General features: G+C 56.1%; 1 protein-coding gene across 2 annotated transcripts in view; it reads right to left on the reverse strand.

Moving 5' to 3' along the window:
* The window catches only part of NTRK3 (neurotrophic receptor tyrosine kinase 3), a 258,426-nt gene that overhangs the window by 171,596 nt on the left and 61,516 nt on the right, over positions 1-25,314 (reverse strand). For both annotated transcript variants that reach the window (XM_054577572.1, XM_054577573.1), the window contains exons 4-11: positions 16,963-17,031; positions 10,757-10,914; positions 9,906-10,048; positions 9,305-9,446; positions 8,541-8,837; positions 4,123-4,146; positions 2,742-2,806; positions 1,902-2,004 (exon numbers count right to left, since the gene is read on the reverse strand). In XM_054577572.1, the coding sequence (XP_054433547.1) occupies positions 1,902-2,004; positions 2,742-2,806; positions 4,123-4,146; positions 8,541-8,837; positions 9,305-9,446; positions 9,906-10,048; positions 10,757-10,914; positions 16,963-17,031 (1,001 nt within the window). The remainder of the gene's footprint in view (positions 1-1,901; positions 2,005-2,741; positions 2,807-4,122; positions 4,147-8,540; positions 8,838-9,304; positions 9,447-9,905; positions 10,049-10,756; positions 10,915-16,962; positions 17,032-25,314) is intronic.

Raw genomic sequence — 25,314 nt, forward strand, 5'->3', positions numbered from 1 at the left:
GCTTCCTTCTGCCTTGCCCTGCCCTTGACCTCCGTCCCCTGATCCCCGCAGGGCAAAAGAAGCTTGCTTATTAGGAGCACCAACCACGCCCCGCCCCAACGGGTGCAGGCCCCCTTCCAGTGGTCTCAGAGGTCTCCAGCTATGTCCACACTGGTCTCCCGCACCAAGCCCCTGCTCTGGGCTCCCAGCCTGAGACACTCGGATCCTCCCCTCTCTCTCAACCGAGGAAGACGCGCGGTCAGAGTATCAGCGCCACCCGGCTGGAAGGAAGCCTTGCCAGCCCGTGTTCTGGGGGGAGCAGAGAGCGCCGAATGACGCCCTCCCGAGCCGTCACACCAGAGGGACCACGAGATGCTCCGCGCCGGCGGCAGCCCGAGGTCTCCTGGCAGGAGCCAGTCCCTCCGCATCAAGACTCTGGCAGGATTCTCCACTCCACTCAGAGGACAGCTACCATCTGCTTACGGGGGAAATGTTAACCGCCCCCAGTGATGATCAAATGGGCAACCACTCCACCGTAAGCACCTATTAGCTGCTGCTCGCTCCCGGGGGAGCTGTCCTGCGGCTCCCCTCAGAGGCCCGCACGCCTCCCGCCACGAGCAGGGGCGCCGGCAGCGGTGGCGGAGCCCGCCTGGCAGCAGTGCCTGGCTCCCGCCCTCTCCCAGCCCTCCGGCTTGACTTGGGGCCTGTCCAGCTTCATCAGGAGCAGAAAGCACCCAGAAACACGGGCTTCGGGGAGGCCAGGCAGCCAGCTGCCCTGTGTTTTCTGCCTTCCTGTGTTTCGGTGGGTGTTCTGAACTTACGGGGGAGTCACCACACCTTTGAGAATGTAAGAAAAGCTAAGACCTAGTTCCATTCCAAACTCCCCACCCCGCTCTGCCGCGTGCAGACACTTAAACATTTACGTGGGAGCTCAGGAGACCACCGTTCCCGTGAATCTCCTGCACATACTCCCCTTCGGTCCCAGGGCCCGAGGTCAGGACCCTCACCACAGGTCCCCGCTCACGTGCAGAAGCACAGACATGCATCTTCCAGGATCCCATAATCTCCCAGGAGTCCCTGACCTGACTCTTAGCTCAGCAAGCTGATGGCTTGCTCCTCACCCCACCCTGCATCTTCTACCTCTCATCAACCACAAATGGAAGCCTAGCTGGGAGGAGATCTTGAAATTCAAGCTTCTGAAATTCGAGGGAACTGGCCAGTCTCCTTTGAGCCATCTGGTCAGATCCGCCCCCAGAACAGCAGGCGCATCCTAATCCACCATGTGAACCCCTCTCGTGCCACGCCCCCTACCCAGCCTGGGTGTGGAGCCACATCCTACCCCCACGCAGGCCAGGACGGGCTTGAGTGCTGTGTGTCTTGGAAGCTAGCCAGCAGATGTAGCAATTGTATTGCTCTTGGCATCCGATCTGGACTCTGCGTGGAGCTGCGTGCTGAGATACCATTGCATGGGCAAGTTCTCAGGGCTGGACTCCACCCCGCACCTGCCTCTGCTCCTACTTTCTCATCGCAAGCCCAGGCATGGGCACAGCAAGACGCAAGGGTGCAGCACGAACAGAACCAAGTCACTCAAGCAAGGAGTCCCTTTACCTACCAATAATGAGAAGAACCTTAAGTCCTCCTCATTTGCCCTCAAATCCAACTTCCTTCCCAAATGATCCTCACTGCACCCAGCTAAGCAGTGCTTTCAGGAAAAGCAGATGGCTCCCGGTTCGGTCCCCACAGACACCAGCCCAGCGCTCAATCCATCATCACCGGCGGCAAAGAGGCGGACAGGAGGAGGAGCTCTTCCGCTGAACGCCAGGGGCCCCTCAGCGCGCCAAGGGAGGCGCAAACAGCCTCTTGTCATCAAAAAGAGCCGTGCTGCCCCGACGACACCCTTGCCGCTGGAGGTCCTGCCTTACCCTTCATTCCAAACTTGGACCGTCGACCGTACTTGTTGATCATGATGAAGAGAACCACCAGCAGGACGCAAGCGAAGGCGGCGAGCCCGACGGCGATGGACACCTGCGAGGGGCCAGAGCGAGAGTCAGCACGGGCCCTGGTCTGCAGGGCGCCAGGCAGGCCCACGTGCGGCGGGAGCCGCCACAGCCCTCACGGGACTCAGCCGCTGAGCGACACCTCTAGAAGCAGGGACTCCCGTGAGACCCGGGGAGCAGTGAGGTAATGACCACCCAGCTGGACGTTCTGTGATGCAGGGCCTGCGCCCCTCTCCACGGGGGCCCGCCCAGCAGAGGCAACAGGAAGCCTAGAGAGGCCTCCATCCCTCATTTTGTTGTTTTAATTCTGCATAGTTGCACTGAAATTCTTTACAGAATGTTCTTATCCAGGAAATTCTAGGAGATCTGGACTCTAAAAAGACCCACGAGGAACCTCAGGCTCTGGCTGTCAGCGGGGTAGGGGGCAGGGACAAGGGGCTTGGAGCAGCCACCCAGGAGGTGCCCTGAGTGACCAACTCTGCATAAACTTGTTCAGGGAGCATCCCCTCCAATCAGGTCCTGCTGGGTTCCTAACAGAATGGGGATTTCTCAGAGCCCCAGGGCTTGGAGCAGGTCCTCAAAGACTTCCTCAAACAATGAACTGTTCCCATCAGACTCGGAAGGGCTCGCCCGCCTGAAAGGAGCTCAGTCAGCTGGCTTCTTTCTGCCGGAGATACCAGGGTTCCCAGTAAGGTCACATTTGGGAACGTTAGCTGCTCGAATGAAGTCTGACAATGACCTCCTCGTAACCAAGAAGTAACTCACCCCAAAAGTGTCTTCCTCTGGTTTGTGGGTCACAGTGATAGGTGGTGTGGGGCTCACTTCATAGACTGAAAACCAAACAGAAGAGCAGGAGGGGTCAGCTTGCTGGCCGGCAGAGGCTCCGAGCCCGCCCCCGCCCCGCCCCCCAGGCCTGGACCCTGTCCGTACTGCAGAATATCCCCATGAAGCCAGGCTCTTACTGCCCTGCCCTCCCAGCAACCAGCCCCCTGTCTGGCCACCTGGCGGGAGCTGACAGCTCAGGGACAGCTCTGTGAAGAACAGAGGGCCTTCCTCCGCTCCCCACCACATTCTCAGGGTAAATAATGTCACCTGAGCAACACGGACCATGAGCTGTTGCACAAAAAAAGAATATTAACACATGGTTTGGGATCCCAGCCAGGGTCTGGATTAGGCACGTTCGGTCGCGGGGGCGGACCAGCCCCTGCCCCGGCTCTCCCCTCCCCCCCGCCGCCCCCACCACTCCTGTCCGTGAGATCCGGGAGGCTTGGGGCCTCACTCACAACCCACGAGCCAGTGCCCTAACGCAGGTGGACTCATTCCCAGAACGGAATGGCAGCAAGGCATCCGACCTGCACACACCCCTTCTTCCCAGCAGGGCCGGGGGGAAACCCAGGTATCACTTTGTCCTCCATCTAGAGTCCCTCCTTGGCAGGAGATGACCCAATTCAGAGTCCTCTGGAAGGACATTCTGTGAGGTGGCAAGTCCTCTGAGATGGAGGACAAATACACAGTCGCAGGTGATGTTTACGTCAGTGCCCAATAGCACGGAGTGTCCCACACAGGACCGCCTATGACTGCTGCTGGTCCCTTCCCGTGGGGACAAAAGGAAAACTGACAAATATGTTCCCCCACCGCCCGTGAGCGGAACACCAAATCCTTCAGGGACTGTCTAGCCCCAAACCGCGACAGACTGAGCCTCGGTGATCCCTCCGAGCCACACCAGCCTACCAGGGGCCTTGCCAATCACAGCTCCACAGGAGGTGGGTCCCGGCCACGTTCTAGGGCCTCAGAGCAGGTGAGGAACACAACAGGCTGAAGGTTCTCTCCACAAGAATAACCAATAGGGTCAACAAAGGTCTCTCTATGGGGCACATGTGACCCCACATACCCCCTTTCAACACGGCCCGGCTGGAAAAACTCCCCAGGGGAAACTGAGGCATGGAGCGGCTGCCCAAGAGGTATGGACTTAGAACATCCCAAGAGGTATGTCTACTCTCCAGTTCCCTTCCACAGCTCCCTCGATGCTCTCGGCTGCCTGGGGTCAGGGATGGTGGTAAGTTAGGGGAGACGGCTGTTCGGATTCAGTAGTTACCGGAAGTGTCAGAATAAATCAGCTTCAAAGCAAAAGGCAGAGCAGACTTACTAGAGAAAAAGTTGTCCGTGCTCTCTGCAAAAAAAGACAAAGAGATAATTAACCAATGCAATAAAAAACAGAAGAGATGCACTCTATTCTCAACAGCTTTGACCTCGCCCACGCCCCATGATCCCGCATCACCCAGCAACCGAAATCTGAAACCGAATTGGGGTACTGTCCCTCCCACACGCTCCACTACCTCTTTAGGAGGGTGGTCTTCCACATGCAGAAGCAATAAGAGAGAAAGTTCCCGATGCCAAGAGAAGGGGCCCAGCCCAGCTGGGGTCGAGAAAGCGAACTATGGGACCAGGGATGAAATCTGAGACACAATGTCTCACCGACAGCTCTCCTGCCTTCAAGTACCTGGAGTGCTGGGGCCGTCAGGGGTACCTGAGACCCAGAGGAGACGCTGCAGGGGGGGCCTGGAACTTCTTGAAAACGCCAGCTATGATCTCAAGACAGAATTCCCCACACTGACATGTACAGGTTACTCTAGCAGGTCCCTGAGATGTGCTTGGGAACCTCTCTGCCATTGGCCCATACCCTGGATGGTCCTGCGTTCCTTGCGGTTTGGCCTCTGGCAGTGGCTCCCTAAGCATCACTAGACACTGAGCCGGGGGCTGTGCGAAATGCTCCCAGTAACGTATCGCTCAGTCCCTATAACAATCCTGGGAGGCAGGCAGCACCATCCTCATTTAACAGATAAGGAAACCAGCCATTAGAGATGAAGGAACTAACGGACTCTCACTCACCTAAAAATGGGATTCGAATTTGAGTCCAGTTCCAGACCTCAGTGGGAAACAGAATCATTCAGAGGGGGCTCACCACCGTTCCCCAATACAAGAAATGGGGGCCCCTTGGAGAAGTACAAAATCTCAGGGCCGGGGCGGAAAAAGTACAGGATGCGCCTGGAACACTCAGCGGTACCAGGAAATGAGAAAGTGCTCAAAGTGAACGGGGGTGTGGAGAAAGGGCACAGGTGCCAAGGCGAAGGGGTTCCCAGAGGCCAAAGCCGGTACAAGTTGAGTGAGAACATAACAATGCCAGCCACAGGTATTACATGCTGAATTCTACCTGCCCAAAACGGGTTTATATGTTGAAGTTCTAACCCCTAATACGTTAGAATCGGACTGTATCTGGAGATAGTCTTTAAAGAGGTGATTAAGTTAAAATGAAGTCATTGAAGTGGGCAATAATCCAACATGGTCGGTGTCCTTATAAAAAGAGAAGATTAGGAGCCGGGACGATGCGCGGACGCAGGAAGGAGACGGCCGCCTGCAAGCCCAGGAGAGAGGCCTCCGGAGGGTCCAGCCCCACCGACACCTTGATCTCTAACCTCCAGCACTATGAGGAAATAAATGTTATTTTTGAAGCCACTCAGTCTCTGGTACTTTATTATGGCAGCCCCAGCAAACAAATACCTGGATTACAAGCCATAGGACAAACAAAATAAATACCCGTGAGTCCATACCAAGGTAACAAATAATTGAATAAGTGAATGAGGAAGAAAAGGCAGGTCTTCCTTACAGCAGAATTCTGATGAATGAGTGTGGAAAGAAGAATGAGAACAGAAAAACCACCACTCAACACACGCCCCAGTAGTAACTGTTCCAGGCAAGAGTCATCAATGAGTGCTAAAATTAACGTGTGAAAGGATGGTGAGAAACAAGATATTTACAAACGTTCCAAATATTGCACTTATTAACGACAAAGGGAAACACAGTCGCTGTGCCATGGAGAAACCTGGCTGGCACATCCCGAGCAAGTGATCGAGTTGACGTCACCAGCAGTAAGCTGAAGAGTCAAACCGAAAGGGTCCCCGGTCCCAGTTGCCAAAAATGTGTAACAGAGATCGGGCAAACCCCGACTGTACGAGTCTAGAAAACCACCTGTGAGCATTCGTCAAAAGTGCACAGACCGTGTGAGACAAGGAAAGACTGAGGGCTGTCCCAGATTTAACGAGGACAAGGTGACACGGCTACTCGCGCGGCACAGGAGCCTGGACTGGGCGCCAGGCAAGAAAGGGGCGGCCCTGGGGCTGCCGGTAAGATCTCAACAAAGTCGGCAGATGCAATAAGGGTATCCTCACGGTTCACACCCTGTGATTACATAAGATGGTAACATCTAGGGAAGCAAGGCGAAGGGTATAAGGAAGTTCTTTGTATCATTTTGTAACTTTGGGGGGCTGGGGGTAAATGGTAAATTATTTCAAAAAGAAACAGCCGTTGCTCCCCGATGGGCAGGATGCTCCCGTGGACCAGAGCACACCCCCGCAGGAACATGCATCCATCCGGCAGCACACGAGCCTTGGACTGCGAGGCCTCCTGGCTCCCCTCCGACCCGGGCAGATGGGGGCTCAGACTTCCGCCTGGAAGTGGATGGGCCCCGGAATCGCCCTCAGCTCGGAGCCCAGAAGCAGGCTCAGAGGCTGCCTGGACCTCTGTGCACAGCACCACCTGAATGCAAAAGCAGGGAGAGAACGCACTGCATAGGTCTCTCTCAGTCCCACGCCTCCTCACAGAGGGCTCTGTGGGGAGGCCGGGGTCCCTGAGAAGCCAGGAGCGAAGCAGTGTCTTGTGTCCAGAGACGGACCGGGCAGTGAGGAGGGGAGGAAACGTCAGGAGGGTGGAGGGAGGCCGAGCCAGGCCCCGCGTCACCACGACCACATCACAGCAGCTTGGAACCGCATCCTAGTCTCGAAGGGCTCCTTAGAGGACGGAGACCGACCCTGAGAGGCCGAGGCTCGGGGGCAAGGCACCCGACTCTGGCACCCGGGCCTGAGGAACTCTGGCGTCCGCCCTCCCTGCCCACAGCACAGCTGCCAGGCTGGACAGCACAGCTCCAGAGTGAGACCACCCAGGTCAGAGCCCGGCTCTGCCACCAGCGAGCTGTTAACCTGGCCGAGTTCCTGCATCGGGCCGTTCCCTCGTCTGTGAAACAGGGCCCACTTAATAAGACCACCGAGAGAACTGAACGTCAATACATTTAAAGAGCCCCACACAATGTGTGGTAACAATTATAACACAGTAGTATAATTATAAGTAATTATAATTACACTTCACAGAATACGTAATGATACTTATAATATACGCGGCCCAGGGCACTGCTGGGTGGGGCCGCACGCAGCATCTGCACCCCGGGCTGCCTGCCTCAGAACCCTCGCTCTCGGCAGCAGCGCTCTGCTGCCTGGGAGCCGGAGGGGGCCCACGCAGTGACGGCGACAGCTACGATGTCCCCACGGCCTCACAGCACAAGGGAAGAGCAGGCATCCGCAGGCCGCCTCTGCATCCAGGGTGTGGCAGGTGTGAGGCGTACTGCCTGCCCCCCTAGATAATTTATTCTCCTGAACGCTTAGCCATTTTGTCACACGGCACGACTGGCCCATCTTTTCCCTGTCACTGCCTTTTTATCATCTACCGCTGCCTTCGGTCCCATCAAACAAGCAAACCTTTGCCCAGGGTGGGCCTGCCAGGGTCTGAGGAAACGACTTCAGGTGACTCTACCCTCCCCCTGCCCTCCCTCCTGTCTCTAGGACACAGAGCCCACCAAATGCCACGGCAGCCGCAGGCCACAAGCACAGCACCATCTGAGCCACCCGGAGGCCTTGCCCCAAGCTCCTTGGGTGTGCTCTTCTCCTCCAACTTCAGGAAGGTACTTGAAATGCTCCAGCCCAGACAGGGAAAGACAGAATCACCTCCCAAACGCTCAAAGCTCTGCCAGTACGTCACTTGCTCCCCCAGTGCGCTGCACATCAGCCATGTCCCAGGTAGGGGCATCAGGTGTCGCCCATCAGCTCAGCACGGAACAAGAGAGGGGAATAGGGGCACACACAGACCTGGAAGCCCGGACTCGAACCCGGCCTCACCCCGACCAGTAACAGCCAGGAGGTTCCGCACACTCCCCTGTGGGTGCGGAGTGGAGCTGGAGTGACGCTGAAGCCCCTTGCAGCGCAAGGCCATGAGCCGTCACTGTGTGCCAGCAAGCCTGTGTGACGCGTGCTTTACATGCCTTAAGTCATTTCAAAGCCACCAGATTCTTATGGGAGTGGGGTAATTGTGCCCATTTCACAGATGAGGAAATCAAGGCTCTGAAAAGCAAACTGTCTGGCCCAGAGTCTCCCAACAAAGAAAAGCCTGGGTCCAGGTTGTCTGCCCTTCTCATCCAACCCTCAAATCCCTGCGTTCCCTACCATCTCACCCTGTGAGCTCATGTGCACAACTGGGTACTCTCGGGGGGTCTTGGCCTGCACTGTGACAGCTGTTGGAAACCAGAGACTATCTCGGTTCCACAAAATGCTGGGGGGGCTGAGGGGTTACACGCGGTGCGTGTCAGCATTGGTGCTGCCGGTCCCTCGAGCGGCATGCCCACCCCCCGCCCCCGCGAGCTCCTGAACAGAACCCCGGTGCCCGAGGGCCGCCCGCCCTCACCTGGAAAGGGCTCCTTGAGGAAGTGGCCGTTGATGGTCTGGTTGGCGGTACCCAGCGGGTTCTTGGCGATAAGGGTGTAGTTGCCGTTGTTGTAGTGGGTGGGCTTGTTGAAGAGCAGGCAGCCCTCGGAGACCTCGCCCTCCTGGTAGTACTCCACCCGGATGATCCTGGACTCCCGCAGGGGCTGCCCGTTGTGCAGCCAGTGCAGCGTGGGCGGCGGGTTGCCACGCACCACGAACTCGATGCAGTGCTCCAGGCGCGGCTCGGGCTCCTCCAGGCTCACCACGCGCGGGGGGTCTGCGGGGAGAGGCCCGCTGGCGCCCGGCACGCAGAGGCTCCCGTGTCCTGCAGCGGCCCTCCCGGAGCTGGCGTGGGGAACCCAATCCTAATCCCCCACCCAGCTCTGAACAGAGGAAATCTGGGGTGCCCCCTAACCACCCCCCAAGACAGGGTAAGAGACATCTGTCTTCCCCCAAGCTCCCTGATCCACCATAGCTGGGGGGGCCCTCTCGCAGCCCTTCAGGGGTTTGACAAAAGGTGGACTTTGGTCAAACTAGAAGTGTCCTGAAGCCTTGGCGGAGTTGGAGGCGCAGCATCTCCTGAGGGACGGGAAGGGACGCCACCCTTCCTGGGGCTGCTAGCTCAGGACTGACTCGCTCTGGCAAGAGTTTTCTGCCCCTCCTGGTAGATGGGCCCACAGCTCCGGCTCAGCCCCGCCCTGGCTCCTACGCGCCCCTCCCCGCGCAACCACCACGCCCACTCACAGTGGACGGTGAGGGCGACGCTGGCATTGCTCATGCCCACCACATTCTCTGCAATGCACGTCAGGGTGAAGCCGTTGTCCTCACTCGTCACGTTGACCAGAGTCAAGTTGATGGCGTGTACGTTGGTCCAGTTCAGGTTTGTCTGAAACCCCAACAGAAAGACAGCAATCCAACAGTTTCTACAGGGCGGGTCCCCACCCAACCCCCAAACAGCTTCAGGAATCAACAGGAAAGCTGAGCAGAAGGTAGCAGCGGACTGTCCGGTGAATGCACACTGACCAAGAGCCAGGCCCTCTCTGGTCAACAGCTCAGCCATCCTCATATTTACCCAAAGAGGCGAAGGGCAGCACTGTACCCACTGCACAGAGGAGGAAACTGTGGTTCTCAGAAGTTTCACAGCGCGATTAGGAGCGAGTCGCCTAGGAAACATGGCTGCTGGGTGGGACCCAAGTCTACATGCTTCCTCCAGGAAAGACGGGACCATACTTCCCCTCTTGCCCCCTCTTCTCGCATCTCTTGCTTCAATTCATGACTGGGGTCATTGAGATGGAGAGGTGACGCGTCCCCAACCTCCTGATGGGCCCGAGCCTAGGACGCCCACCTGGTGGGTGTTGATGGACTGCAGCCCCGTGACTATCCAGTCCACGTCGGGCAGGGGTGATCCAGAGCCATTGCAAGTGACGACAGCATTGTCCCCCTCTCGTACGGTCAGGTTGACGTGGCTCACGCTGATCTCAGGAAGGTCTGGGAGGGAGGGCAAGGAGGGAGGGAAGAGGCAAACACTGACACCAAAGCTCTGCCCACGGGGTCGGCGGCAGCACTTCCTGTTTTGCACAATAATCACTGCGAGGTCACCGGCTTGAGATCTCAGAAGGCACCCAGGTCCCAGAAGCATCACACCACCTCCCCTGGGAACATCAGGACTCAGAATTCAGGCCCCTGTAACTGGACTTTCCAACATGGCAAGGTGTTGGGTGGGGGGGTGCGTGGCAGGACACAGCTTCTTGGGAACGCAGCTCTAGCAAGAAGGCAAACAACAGCTTCCACTTTGGGGAGCTGGTTCTCAAAAATTTGCTCTGCTTCTGACCCCCATGGGGAGCCTGCTAGAAATTCTGATTTCTGGGACCGTCCCCAGACATCCTGATGTCACAGTCTGTGGTTAGGCCCAGGAATATGCTTTTCTAAAAGACCCTTAGCCGCTCCTGACACAGGAAGTCTGGAGGCCGCGCTGTGCGATACACCCCTCTGGGCCTGGGTAAGAAGAAGCTCCCAGAGAGGAAGCCCCAGGCCAGACGAGAAGGGACAGAGGTGACTCAGGAGGAACGTGGAAAGCCAGGTCTGCACCCAGGGCAGAGCTCAAGGCGGGGAGGGCAGTGGGCAGCGGGAGGACCCGGCCCTCTGGGCCACCGGGAGGTGCCCGCTCTGGAGTCGGGGGCCGGGTGCCTCACTCACCGCACTGGCTGATGTTCATGCGGAAGAGCGGGAGCTGGGAGCCCTCGGCACTGACGCAGTAGAGGCTCTGGCTGTTCAGCTTGGCCTCCCCCTGCTCCTGCCACAGCTGCATCCAGCGGATGTCACAGCTGCAGTTGAAGAAGTTCTGCTCCAGCCTCCTGCGGGCAACAAGGGCGAAGGGAGCTCCTGAACCAAGGGCGGCCCACTCCCGCCCAGGGCCCTGGGGGCGCCCCTCCTGCTCTTCAGGGAGAAAGGAGAAAAGGGGTTCAGCACAGGCTCAAAAGAAATAAAAAGTACTTAGGACGTCCATGGATTTAGTTTTTAAACTAATAATCTCATCTGAAGAAAAAAACCCACTCCGCTTAACTCACTTGGCAAAGAGACCCTTTTAAATATGTGAGCTTGGGATGTTCCTGTTCTCAAAACTCTCTGCTTTCAGAGTCAAAGTCAAAGGCCCACAGCGTCCGGACCACGCTCCGTCCCCTCTCCTTAACCCCTCCTCTCGCTGAGCCACACCCAAGAGTCAGCCACACCCAAGACTCCACAGAACGCCGGACATGCACCCCCCCCCCCCCCGCTAACCCCGGCAAGAGGGCGAGGGGTGGGAAGGGGCAAGCAGGTGGCCCCCGCTGCCCAGCGTGCTGGGGCGGCCTGGGCGGCACAGCAGCAGTTTGAGGTCAGGCCGTAGGGACTCGGGGGACAGAGCCGCAGCCCTTCTGAAACGACACCGTGGGTCCAGGAGCCTGAACACAGGGAAACCGAAGCACGTCAGCCTGGCCTATCCCAGCTGCTTACTTGACAAGATGAGGTCGCGCGGTATTAATAGTCATAAAAACACAAATTGTCCGCATGGGGGACATTCTAGACCAGTGCGGGTGCTTCGGCCCGTCCTGCCTCCGCCCTGAGCCGACGTGCAGCGCGCCCGGCACCCCAGGGCCCCCGTGAGGTGGGCAGTGCCAGCGTGTCCTGAGGCGGGTGGGGAATGAGGTGAGATATCTGGGACGGGGCTAAGACACGCCAGCACGGGCACACTAACAGCAATTTTGTTTCTTTCCATCCCTTTCCTCTGGGACCTGATCCAACAGAAGGGACACACCATGAGACCTACTCCTCTCCTCCAATCCAGAGTCTTCTGGAAACTGCAGAAGAACCCCCAGTTGGGCCCCCAGCCCTCTGGATGCTCCTCCTAGGGAGCAAGGCACACAGGCAGCAGAAAGCATTTCGAGTCTCAACATGGTGGTCCCATCCACAGAGCACACCCACCACCGCTGTCGGGTCTTCATGGGGGGTTTCCGACAGACAGGCAGGCGGGGCAGAGGTCGAAAGCCCCCCACGCAGCACAGCTCAGCAGCAGAGCTGCAGCCGGGGCAGTGGGCAGGCTCCAGGAACCTGAAGTCGGGCCTTCCGCTCCATCAACAGGGCAGGCGGCCGGGCGAGGCCTGCCATGCCCTGTGATGGCCCCTGGCCGAGTCCAGTTGCAGGGCCCTGGGGGCTTCCAGCAGGTTAGCGCGGCCCCGTCGGGCCTGTGCCCCAGACACTCTGCTGGGGGGCTACGGCCAAGGCTGGGTATTCAGGACGTGCTGGTTCTCAGCCAGTCATCACACGGGCCCCCTCCCCCACAGCGTGGCTGCCGCCAGGCCAGTCCTGGGGCCAGGCGGTGGGAGCCGAGGGAGGGACCTGGGCCTGCTGGCACAGAGGAGGGCGGGCCCACAGGAAAGCCCACAGAAGCGCCAAGCCGGCTGGGTGGCCCGGGGCACACAGAGTGGACTGAGCAGTATCCCCGGCACAGCAGGTCCCAAGCCCTCATCCCCAGGGCCCGCGCGTGTGAGGGACCTCATTCGGAAGCAGAGGCTTCACAGCTGCAGCCACGTTAAGGATCATGGGATGTGGTAGTGCTGGATTTAGGGTGGCCCCTAAGTCTAATGACTGGTATCTTCACGGCAGGGAAAGATCAAAGACAAAGACAGGAAAGACAGCCGCATGAAGGCGGCGGCAGGCGCTCCACAAGCCAAGCAACGCTGGAGCCGCGGGGCTGGAAAAGGCTGGCAGCCTCCACTCTCCCCTGAGCCCAGGAGGGACGGCGGCCCTGAGGACACTTGATGTTGGACTTCTAGCCTCCCGAGCAGTGAGAGAATCTGTTTCTGCAATTTAAGCCACCAGATCTGTGGTAATATGTTCAGGCAGCTCTAGGGAACCAACATAGCGAGAAACTGAATCCTCCAGGGCTCTGTTTTAACTTCTGTAAAATGGGGGTGATTGTGCTCGACACTCCTTCTTCACCAAGTTATTATGAGGATTAGTGATATGTGTTAACATGCTTTGTGAATTAAAAGGGGCTATAAAGAGGCCAGAGATTATTACTATAATTACCTAATTATTAACATGACTGTTTAGTGGCTTCTCAGAGACCCGCGGGAGTGGTCACGGGTCCGGACTGGGAGAGGAGAGAGTACCAGGATCAGCTAGAACCCATCCCCGATACCAAGTTAATATTTTACCAAGTCGATTAAATCTGCAAATTACACCAGAAGGAATGATCACTCTGCTTTAAGAAAATGAAATATTCCAATCTTATTTTAGTCACATCTGCTCCGTGTGTGCAGGGTATTAGGAGAAGCCTGTTCAAGATACACTAACAGTCCTTAGGGTATTTCTGGAGGGTTTCTGGGCTCTGAGTTTATATCCTGTGGTGCCTTTGCCTGAATTATATCATGGGATACAGAATCCAAGCGTCTTTTCTTTCTCGCTCATTATCTCTAAGATAGCCTCTGATTCTTGCTCTGATTTCTGGACAGGCAGCTCCAGCTTTCCCTGTGAGGAACATAACCAGAAACTTCTGAGAGCGCTGAGCAGCGCCAACTCGGACTGCCCGAACCCCCGCCCCTGGAACAGTGCCGACGACTCCAAGGCAGGTCTTGAAAGCAGTGAGGGGAACACAACCAGGACCAGGTGCTTGGCTGAGAGCACAGCCTCCACCTCACACAAGTCGACGAGAAAGGAGTGAGGGGGACCCTGGCCCAGGGCAAGGGCTCCGACACACTCGCGTGTTTGGATTTTTCCCTCTGATTCCACTCAGGGGATCCTCCGCTGTGAGAATGGCTTCTGGAAGGTGACGTGAGTCACACGGGGTGCGTGGTTGAGTCATACAGGGAAAGAGCGCTGGTCTGCGGAGACCCCAGGCCTGGGTGGTGGTCACAGTCACAGCACTGATGCCCAGAGTTCCCGTTTACTGGCCATGTGATGGTAGACCAGTTGTCTAGTGTGGCGGAGCCTCATACCCCTCATCTGCAAAACTGCTGATAAGGATGCATCCCTCATGGGATTGCTCCAAGGGTGGGAAGGGACTTTCTGTATGTCAGGCGCTCAATATATGCCTCTTCTTTCTTCGTCTCTACTACTGGAAAAGACGTAGGTACCCAGCCCTTCCGATGGGGCCTCTCCACAACATCAGTTCTTATACCAAGGACCTTCTACTGGGGAGGGGCTGGTCGGCGTAGGCGCAGGCCCTAAGAAATGGCTGCGTGTCCCAGTCTGCCCCTCCCCTCCTGCAGGAGGCCACTGCTGCCTCCGCCTCGCTCTTCTGGCCGTCACAGCGCATGGCCGTCTCCCTCGGGCTTCTCCTCTGGGGCCGAAGTCCTTTCTTCCTGGAAATGTCCCCACACCCTAGCCCGCAGGCTCTGCCAGGCAGACCCTGGCAGTCTGGATGGCTTGTGGCAGATGGCGCCATGTGGACTAATCAGGAAGTCGGGCAAGAAAACACTGCCCCCTCTTCCATTTGCCAGGAACTGAGATTGTTTGGATTTTAATCATAGCCACAGCAAAGAGCCAACATGCGGCCCCTCCAGCCAAAAGATAAATTTTCCACTCATACCATTCAATTCTTCCTCAAAAAATAGACCCCTACCAGGGCAACTGCCCCTTAGAGGGGACTTCTTTATCTTCCAATATGATGTTTTTCTTATTTAACAACATGACAGAAATTAAATACTCCGTGGACATGGTGGCTCACACACCGACTCGCTCTGGAGGACACGTCTTCATTCCTCCATAAGTCATAGCCAGCTCACTGCTGTATTGATCGCGGGCAAAGACGAATACAGAACCCCATCATGCTCTGGGAGAAACGTGGCGTTTTCTTTAAATATATGCCCTCGGAACATCTGTTTGTAAAACTCCACAAAGCAGGCAACCAGGGCAGCACACCATCAATTTTACCTCCAGTGGCTCTTCGTAAGGGACACTGGATGCTTTCTCAATAATTTAGCCACCTGCAGCACCCAAGTGCTCCCCGGAGACACCCTGTCCCTGGCCTCCCACAGGTACAGAGCAGGCGTTCCAGGGGAGCCAGGGGCCGAGACTCCCAAAAGAGAGAGAGCGACCCCCCAGTTAGCTCCCCCATGGCAGGGCCCCTGACCAGTCCTATGGCGGCAGAGGAAAAAACTGCAACTGCTCATGTTTTGAAAATTATTGTAGAACAGACCCTTAGACTGGAAACAGATTGAAAAAGCTGGGAGAGAGCTGAGCACAGCGGTCAAGACCTGGAGTCCACGTGCTAACACTTGATTAAGGGGTGACTTTAAACAAGACACTTAACCTTGCTAAGGACCGCAGTGCCCCCAAACATGAAATGACAGGAGTAATTCCTACCTAGAGAGGTGTTATAAGGATCGAAGTAAGTGACGTGCATACATCTACAGGTTGTTTGACAGGGTGCCTGGCACAGAGTGAGATCTCAGAAACAGTCTCAGCGTGATCACACAGTCTGGTTGGTTTACCTCTATGGTCTTTTCTGCCTACAAAGCTGGGAATGAATACAACCCGTCCAGTGTTACCACCTGACAGCTCGATATCTGCTAGCTTTTCAGAGTTTTGCAAACAAGTCAGTCTATATTTACCACTTGCAAGCTCGGGGAAGAGTTTTTATTGGTATGCACCTGGATCGCAGCCACACGTGACAAAGGAACTCCGATCACCACATCTGCGGTGCCCACACCAGAGCAGCGGCCTGGCGAGAGGGCGAACCCGGAAAAAGGAAAGCGCCCACAGCAGCGAACTCCCCAGCACTCGCCATGAGACAACGTCTGGACTTCCCGTCCCGGTAGGGTGATAAGCTACCAGGGCACTGGTTGTGGATGTCCCCATCCCTGACCGCTGGGTCAGGAAAGGGCTCATTCACGAACCCAGGTCTTACCAGGTGGAAAGACGCACTCCAGAAGGCCAACAGTGTGGGCAGGGATCAAGGCCGCTGCCCCTTGGTAGAGACAGGAAAGCAATCTGCAGGCAGTGAATCTGGATCTGCATCACCCAGTAAACAGGCACACAGGAGCAGCATCCCCGGGGCCCTGACTCCCAAGTGCATCCACGCTCCAACTCGTATTCAGTTTATTCCCTGATTTATTCCCTCAATACGACATGCTGTCCCTTGTGCCCAGAGGTGACCCCAATGACTCACACATCAACATGAGTAATCTTTTCTCACCAGTGGTCACAAACTTTTACTCATTCATCCAACATGTGTTTGGCTGGGGGGCCGGATAGACAGATCAGCCGAGAAACACAGCAAGACTTAGCAGGCCACATGCGGATTGAATGAAGACGTGGCCTTAGCCCCTCCGGATGCCCAGGCTCAAACCAAACAGGCCTACAGAGATCATGAGAGGCGGAAAAGGCATGCAGTCTGAAGGCAGAGGCCTGGGTTGAGTGCCGGCTCTGCCAGGCCCTAGCCCTGTGGTCTTGGCTGTGTCTCATGTGACTTCCTGGGGCTTGGAACCCTCACCTTCTAGTGCAGAGGTGCCTCTCACAAGGGAAGCAGAACATCACCTGCCTCCCATGATGCTTGTGCTGGTAAACCTAAGGTCACGTAAATGAGAGCACACCTGATAATCTATAAGGCAAGACAGTGTAAATGCTGTTTGTCAGGAATTGATAAATGGCCTTTACTTGTACAGATATCAATACTAATAGCACTAATTACCTAGAGATGACAAAACTTGGGCCGGCTCGGAGGCGAGATTCCCGTCTTCTGAACTGTGCTGTGCTCAGGAAGAGGACTGGGAATCAAGCGACGGGGTGGGTTGCCCTTACTGAACATGGTACACCCTGTGCCATCCAGCCTAAGGAGCCCCTTCAGGTGACACCCAGCCACTCCTCCTGTCCACCTCCACCAGCACCCCACGGACTTGGACGGTCTCCCAACCCCGACTTACAATTCCCGAAGACTCAGCGTCTGGAAGAGCTGCCATGAGAGTGTGGTGAGCCGGTTACTTGACAGATTTCTGCAAGAGTGACAAAAAAGGGGGGGCATTAAAGGGCAAATCTGGCACAGGCCATGTTCTTGGAAGTGGGCTGGGCCGCTTCCCGGGGACCTGGCTTCACGGTTCCGCTCCTCCTCTGCTCCATTCTGCAGCCCATCCATCTGCCACGAGTCGAGGCCACAGGCCAGGTCTGGAGAGGGTTCTGAAGCCTTTCAAAGGGACAAGTTTTACAAATCAAAAAAACTTTTTCTTGATCCTTCTCTGATATCCACTCACCACCATCAAAGGTCAGAGAGCCTTTGGAAGCCACCCCGCAGGGGCACAGAGAGTGCTCGGGGGCAAGAGCCCGCACACAGCCATTCTATTTCCACCACTGAGGGGCAGTCAGCCTCCAAAACCCTGCACGTATTTACCATGTGCGTCTCGATGAGTATGAAGCTAAGTATACACCCAAGAAGCTGCCACCACAAACAATGCCATAGACTGAACTATCACATTTAATTAAGGTTCCTCCCCCATCTCTTTTTATATGATATGAATATTTGACACAAGATATGACAAATTATCTTAACAAATTATGAAGTATATAATACAGTGTTGATAACTAGGCACTATGCTGTACTACAGAGCAACAGGACTTGCTCATCTTCCATAACTGAAACTATGCACTTTCACCAACAAGTGTTCTTTTTTTTAATTTTTTTATTTATTGATTTTAGAGAGAGAGAGAAAGGGAAGGAAAGAGAGGGGGAGAAATGTCAATTTGTTGTTCCACTTACTTATGCACTCACTGGTGGATCCTTGCATGTGCCTTGACCAGGGATCAAACCCGCAGCCTTGGCGTATCAGAATGACGCTCTAAGCAACTGAACCACCCGGCCAGGCATTCCTAACATTCGCACACGTCAAACAAAGCTGCCTGGCACCTACCTTATCTTCCCCAGCAGAGATGCCCATCAGTGATTAAGACATCAGCCTTTTGTTCACACTTCTTTTCTCCTCCTAATGGCTATTTAATTGTTCTCATTAGGGTGTACAGGGGAAAGGAGTAGTCATTAGTCTCCCAAATAAAAGAAGAAACACATCCACAGTTACTATTTTGCCAGCCTCAACAAACAACTTTGGATGTACTCGCAGCTTTTAAAAAAGGCACTGCTGGAATCCAGGCAGCACCCCGGAAGCAACACTCACCCCGTGACGACAGACAGGGTGGCGGTCAGCATCCCACTTGGGTAAACGTACGCGCGCGCACGCACTGCGGGCACCTGTGCCTGTCAGCCATGTCGGAGGCGAGTGCCAACAGAAGCTCTTGCGTATGCGCACACCCACCCGCCCAGGTGCTTACAGGGGCGTCCGCGTGCGGGCGGCTTCTACAACAACTGTTTGTCTAGAGACAAACGCAGGCTTCACAGGTGAATGAGGGGGTGGACAGCTGACGAGGCCCCTCTGGAACTTAGGTCCGAGTTACAGGTGAAAAACCAGGAGAATCCCTGCTGGGATGAGCAGAGCAGAGTGTGGACAGAGTGACGCACGCAGGCGACGCGGGGGAGGGGCTGGCTGCTTGAGCCGGGGGCTCGGAGCAGGGCCCTGCGAGGAGGTCGCCGGGCAGTGGGCGAGAAGAGGGAGAACACACGCACCAGGGAGGGAGGGGTGCCCCAGGAAGTGGGGGTGGCATGCTTGAAGGCCTGAGAGGCACGGGGCGCAGAAAGGAGGCCAGGGAGAGTGGCCTGGGACAGGCAGGAGAGGGGGACTCGCCACCCCTACCTTGCTGGCCATGGTGGGGGTTTGGGCTTTGTTTTAAGGAGTAATGGAAGGTGACCGGTGGTCTTCTGTAGGGAAGGGTGTAACGTGACTGCCACGTCCGAGGGCAGGAGGACAACACTGGACGCTGGCAGGCCGTTCAGGAGCTGCAGCAAAGTTCCAGGCGAGCGGGGGCATCGACGTAATTAAGGAGGTGGACTCAAGGTGCTGGAGGCAGAGCGGCCAGAACTTCCTACTGAATTGTTTCTGGCAGAGGAAGGAGAGAGACCAAGCAACCAGGCAAGCGGCGATGTCATTTAGTGAGATGAGGAAGCTGCCAAAGGCCACATTTGCAGTAGGGAGGTGGGGCAGGAATCAAGAGCCCCCCCCTGCTAACAGTGGTTGCGATGCCTGCTGGATACGCCTGCAGGACGCACAGGCGCGAGCTCACGGGAGAGGCTGAGCCTACGTGGGGTCGCAGAGCATCACAGCTCATCACAGGCAGATACTCAAATACATGAACAGCCCTAGGGACAGGTTCCCCCTTCTCATCGGAGGCAGCCCCGCCTGTGTGGAGAGGCAGCCCCCACTCTGAGGGTGAGGGGGCTGCTGGAGAAGGGGAGGTGACGTGGGTAGGTGCCCCCCAACATTTACTGTTCTGATCTCTGCCCTGCACCCAGCACACCCTCCTTTCGGGCTCCTTAAGGCCACACGGTCCGCTCTAGGACAGGCCCCGAACCCCCACGTCTTACGCACTCCTGGGGTGACAGCACCCCTGCCTTAACCCACCTGCAGGCCGAGCGTCACAAGCCCCAGCAACAGTCCCCCTCACTCCCGCAAAGCGCCTCATGCCCCGCTGACGGCGAGGAAGGGGGTGACGAAACACAGGCATGATGACCGCTGGGGGCTCGGCTCCCACAGGGTCCCTCCTACTTGGGCGGGCGGAGCAGGGGGGCAAAGGCACAGCCCCATGAAGTCGCCAACCACACGCCCGCAGCTCGGGACCCGGGGCCCAGGGCAAGCGCCAGCACCACCCTGAGCCTCCGTCGCCGCTGGCCCTGGCGGTGTCTCCGCAATGGGAGGACGCAGCCGGCACCGTCTTCTGCTTTGTTTTGCTCTTCTGGGTTTACTGTCTGCCCACAACAGCATCGATGGCAGCACCTGTCAGGCGGGGCCCGGCCGCCCCAGGCTGCCCCCGCTCCCCCCGCGCCCTGTACCAAAGCCCTGGGCCTGGGGTTGAGCAGCCACGGCCGGTGACAGCCAGCCCCTGATGGATCGCTGCACCCGGGGACAGAAGCAGGGAGGGGGGGCGAGAGACCGCAGTGGCCCAGGTGAGGTGGGGACCCTTGCCCGTCCCCATCTCCGGAGAGGACCCGCCGGGGGACCTGAGGTAGGGGGCGGGCTGCCAGCCATGTCCTTTCACAAAGGTCATGTTTTGCTACATTAGGCATAAATGTCACGAGAAAATTGGATTCTGAAAGAAAGAAAATAACAGGCATCCTGGGCAAATAAAGAATAAGAAACAGCATTATCTCACAAGATAGAGAAGGGCGGGGGCTGGGACACCAGAGGTGGGCTCCTGCCCTCCCGGGGGGCTCAGCTTCCAAGGAGAAAGGGCCTCTCGGTTCCTCCGGCTCATGGCCAGATGGGGAAGCCGCGGCAGCCGCATGGGCGCTATCCACACATGCGCACACTCCTCCTCCCCAGCCTCCTAGCCGTGAGCCAACCGTGGCTGCTCCCCTGGGAGAGCAGGGCCCCCTGGCTCCTCCTCAGACTGGGCCATCTCCCTCCCTCGCTGCCCTGCCCCCGGCACCACGAGGGACAGCATGGAGCACTCTCACGTTCATGACCTCGTTTCACATCTACAGCAGCCACACCGCGTAGGTACGGCCACCATCTCCAGGCTGCAGGGGAGGAAACAGGGGCTCAGAGGTTGCTGTTCAAAGAGGAATGGCTCTGAGTGGCCTTAACACAAAGACTCACAACAGGCAACAAGCCACATCCCCCAGAACACTGCATCCGATACACAGACATGCAAACTTCCAGATGCACACGCACCACCCAGCACGCCTGCCCAGAGACAGCAACCTGCGTGCACAAAGCACAAGGGGGGGAAGAACACACAAGCTGCGCAGCCACACACAACACCCAGTCCCAGAGAGACAGCCACACACACGTGCACACGCACACACGACAAGCCAGGCACGCCTCTGGCCTTCCCGCCCCCGCTGGCACTTACAGACGGTCGTGGTGCAGGGCAAGCGGGGAGGCCGAGGCGCGGGCTCCAGCAGACTCCCACCCACGCGGAACTCACCGCCCCGACTTTCCTCCCAACCCGTGCCTCACCTGTATTCACCTGTCACGGGTTATTGATGGGCTGCTTGCTCTGCTCATCAGAACAGAGTTTAATTAAGAACCATCCCACCTCTGGGCCCACGGCAGCCCGTTCCCGGAGCCTCCTCCCTAACAGATCCATTATCACTGTCTGATTTTTCGCTTGGGTCAATGCACAGTTTCCAAGCCACCTGACCACTGGAATTAATTGGGTGAGCAAGATGTTACGAGATGATGCATCAAACACTTTCCCAAAATCAAGCTCCATGACACTGCCCCCGTATCCTTCATCTGAGACAACCAAACAAAGCCATTAATTCTGTCCCGCACGGCTGGCTCTGTCACAGCCCAGACTCCGGGCCCGGAGCCACGGACGACGGCGACGATGCTGCCCCGGGGCTCTGGAAATGGAGCCGCACACGCACACGTCCCAACTCTGACCCTGAGGAGCGAGGGGGCCAAGGCGGCCCCTGCTGCCCGGCCCCGCAGTGAGCAGGGCTCCCCCAGGCTAAACCCGCAGCAGGGCAAGGGGCCCCACAACTTGCCCGCAGGGGCCCCATGACCGGGAAGGATGTCACTGCTGCCCTTGGGCCCCTGTTGTGCAACAAGAGGGTTACTCCAGATGGGCCCTGTTGCCAAGAGAAGCCACCCTGACGAATTCTTCTGTTGCCCTTCGGGGCTGGGAGCCGAGAAGAGAACACTAAGCCCCACCCACAAAGTGACCCAAACGTGGATTCTTCCAAAAGCGAAAGGCTTCGTGGGTTTTCTGGTCGAACGGCAAGGCAGACGCCTGGAAACGCCTCCTCGTCTCCTGGCAGAGGCAGCCCGTGGGTAGTTATGTCTCAGGACCCTTTGGATCCGAGGGCGTAGGCACCGTTGGTAGCAGGCGCCCCGCCGTCCCTGTGCTGTTAAACCAGACTGCCCCACCCCCACGGCTCACAGCAGCACCTCGGGCCCTGTCGGCTCTGCTCTGCTCCCACTTCCCTGCCGGGTCCTCACTCCCCCTCTGCCTCTCCTCAGTCCCCAACCTCCGCTTTGGTTGTGGACAACATCGTACCTCTCAAAGTTCATGTGTTGAGGCCCTAACCCACAGAGCCTCAGAACAGGGCTGTATTTGAAGAAAAAGCCTTTACAGTAGTAATTAAAGTAAAATGAGGTCGCGGTGGTTGGCCTTCATCCAACATGACCGGTGTCCTTACAAGAAGCGATTCAGACGCAGACACACCCAGAGGAATGACCATGTGAAGATGGCAGAGCAGAAGCCATCTACAAGCAAAGAACAGAGGCCTCGGGGGAAACCAGCCCTGCCCACTCTTTGACCTTGGACTTCTAGCCTCTGGGACTGAGAGGAAAGTCTGTGGTACTTTGTTACAGCAGCTCAAGCAAAATAATACACCTGTTCTCAGCTCCTCCTTTGCCCCAAGGCCCTGACAGCCAAGTTGACCGCCCACCTGTGAACCCCGAAAGCGTCCACATGTGAGTCTCAGCCACTCCGATCTCTCTCTCTCTGTGCCTGGTCACTCTAGGTTCCATCCAGGAAGCCCCCCAGCCTGTGCTCTGCCCACTTGGTCGGCTCCCCCGTTGCGCCCCACTCTCCTCCAGAACCAGAGTGCATCCCTCTTGTGAACCACTGTCAGAATGCGGCCCGCTTCTCTGCAGGCCACGCACACCCCATCGGCCTTGACCTTGTGCTTTGTGCAGCCAGCAGCTGCACAGCAGACCGGGCCGCGGCCCGCTGGGAGGAGCGGGAAGGGGGCTGCCGCCCACTCCTCAGGTTGGACTGGTGAGAACCAATGGGGCACCATGCAAAGTGGTCACCCAGGCCTGCCCACCAGCCACCAAAGATGCCCTACTGGCCAGCCCCTTAAAATCTGGGGCCTGCAACGTCCCCCCTGAAGGCCAAGAAATAGCTTTCTACATCACTGACATATTTGCTTTTCCCTCAATTAAGTTGCTCTAAAAGGGGGTGGGGGTTAAAGCCATCTGAGCCATTTTTATTCAGCTAAATTACACTGGATGGCTCATTTAATGAACTTTAATGAAGCCAAAATGCTTTCTCTAATCAAATCTCAAGTGGCGTGACTGGTGTCTTGACCTTCGATCAGGAGACTGGAGGCAGCTTCTCTCCCGGGCCCCGGGCTGGGTGAAGCCAGCGTTTCCCAGAGTGAGTTCTTGGGCATCCGAAGTCGGCAGGATGCTAATGGGTCTTGAAAGAAAAAATAGTCCATGCTGCTTGAAAAACGTTGAACTACACAAAGTTAAACATGGCTGAACCGCACAACTTCTCAGAGCCTTGACTGAAAAAAGGGTCTGGCTAGAGTCTCACACTTGCTGGGTCACAGAAACTCCTCCATGAAAAGTCTAGCAAAAATATCACCCACAGAACATATTTAGAGAAATGATAGTTGTGAAAAGAAATACCCGTTTGATACTTGGGGTGGCGAACACGCAGTACAATGTACAGATGACGTGTTATAGAACTGCACACCTGAAACCTGTATGATGTTATCCGCCAATGTCACCCCAATACAGTCAACTTAAAAAGTAAACAAAAAATACAGCAATACATCAAAAAATTTTTTTCACATATTATTACATTATAAGTAAAATTGCAAGTTTTCCAAAATTCTATCCAAAGATGATGTAATAAAAATAAGATTAAAAAAAGAAATATATGTTCGAAAAACAAAAAGAAATATTAATTTGGTCTTTGTCCACGGTTCCTGGCTCACAGCTCCCAAAAGCCTTGGCAGTTCCTTGAGTGATAGGAGGAATCAGGCATCTTTTGTTTTAACGTTTGGTCTCCTGTCCTCAGTTCCTGAAATTGCTTCAGAGAATGAGGTGACTTTTGGAAATCCCCTAAAGATGGAGGGTGGTTGCCAGGAAAACCACAAGTGGAGGGTGGAACTTTGAGCCTCACCCACTGAGCTCCGGGAAGGAGACGGGGCCAGGGGCTGAACCAGCCACCAACGCCAGTGATCTAACCCGCCACGCCTGTGCCCGGCAACCCTCCCTAAACACCCCAAGGTGGGGGCCTGAAGAGTTTCCAGGCTAAGGAAGCTGAATGCTTCCAGGTGCCACCAAGCTGGGCCTGCAACTCCACAGGGGCAAAGACTCCTTTATTCTAGACCCCGCCCTATGTATCTCTTGATCTGGCTATAGACTGGTATCCTGTAACATCCGTTGTAATACATCAATAATCTAGTGGCTCAAGAGAGCTCCTGAGCCCTCATTTGCATGTCGCCTAAGTCCATGGCTCAGATGGAATAGCAGTCCTCCAAAGATGCCCACACCCCAGTCCCTAGAACCTGTGACTACGTCAACTCCCACAGCCAAAGGGACCCTGCAGATGTGACTAAAAGAAGGGACCTTGAGATGGGGAAATGACCCTTCATGATCCCGCAGCCTCAATGTAATCGCAAAAGTCCTTAAAAGGAGGAGAGGGATGAAGACAAAAAAAAAAAAAAATCAGAGAGAGAGATGCAATGTGCTGGCCTTGAAGACAGAAGAGGGGGCCACAAGCCAAGGAATGAGAGCAGCCTCTACGGGCTGGGGAAGGCCAAGAAGCTGACACTCCGCTCCAGGAGCCTCCAGAGAGCACGTGGCCCTACAGACGCCTGGACCAGAGCCCAGTAAGGCCTGTGTCGGGAGTCTTGCCTACACACGTGTAAGGCAGCATATTTGTGCTTCTAAGCCACACGGTGCATGGCAATTTATTACAGCAGCAACAGGAAATGAATACACGTCTCCTTTCTGTTAGAGAGGCAGGGCTGAGTAGTTGGGAGAGGGACCAAATGGCCCACAAAGCCTAAAATATTTAGTATATGGCCCTTTACAGAAAAAACAAAAACAAAAACGTGCCAATCCCTGCTCTTGCCAACAGAAATATAAAGCTAGCCACAAAATTGTCTAGTAATTACATTTTAAGAAGTGGAATGAAAGAGTTCGTGAAATTAGTTGAATTCATATATGTTACTTAACCCAATATATCCAAAATATCAGTTCAACATGCAGTCAGTATAAGCGGTACTAATGAGGTATTTCACATTCTTTTTTGTTTTTGTTTCTGAAGTCCATGTGTGCTCTACCCTCAAAGCCCGCAGTTTGGACTGGCCGCAGTTCAAGTGCTCGCTAGCCACGGGAGGCCAGGGCTCCATGTGCACAGAGAGGCACGGGGCCATCTGCAAGAGCCGAGGTCGTCAGTGGAGAGGAGCAGTCAGCAGATGGGGA

This window comes from Pteronotus mesoamericanus, unplaced genomic scaffold, assembly GCF_021234165.1.
Source record: "Pteronotus mesoamericanus isolate MK-2021 breed Mesoamerican mustached bat unplaced genomic scaffold, CSHL_Meso_final contig_438, whole genome shotgun sequence".
Classification (NCBI taxonomy): Eukaryota; Metazoa; Chordata; class Mammalia; order Chiroptera; family Mormoopidae; genus Pteronotus; species Pteronotus mesoamericanus.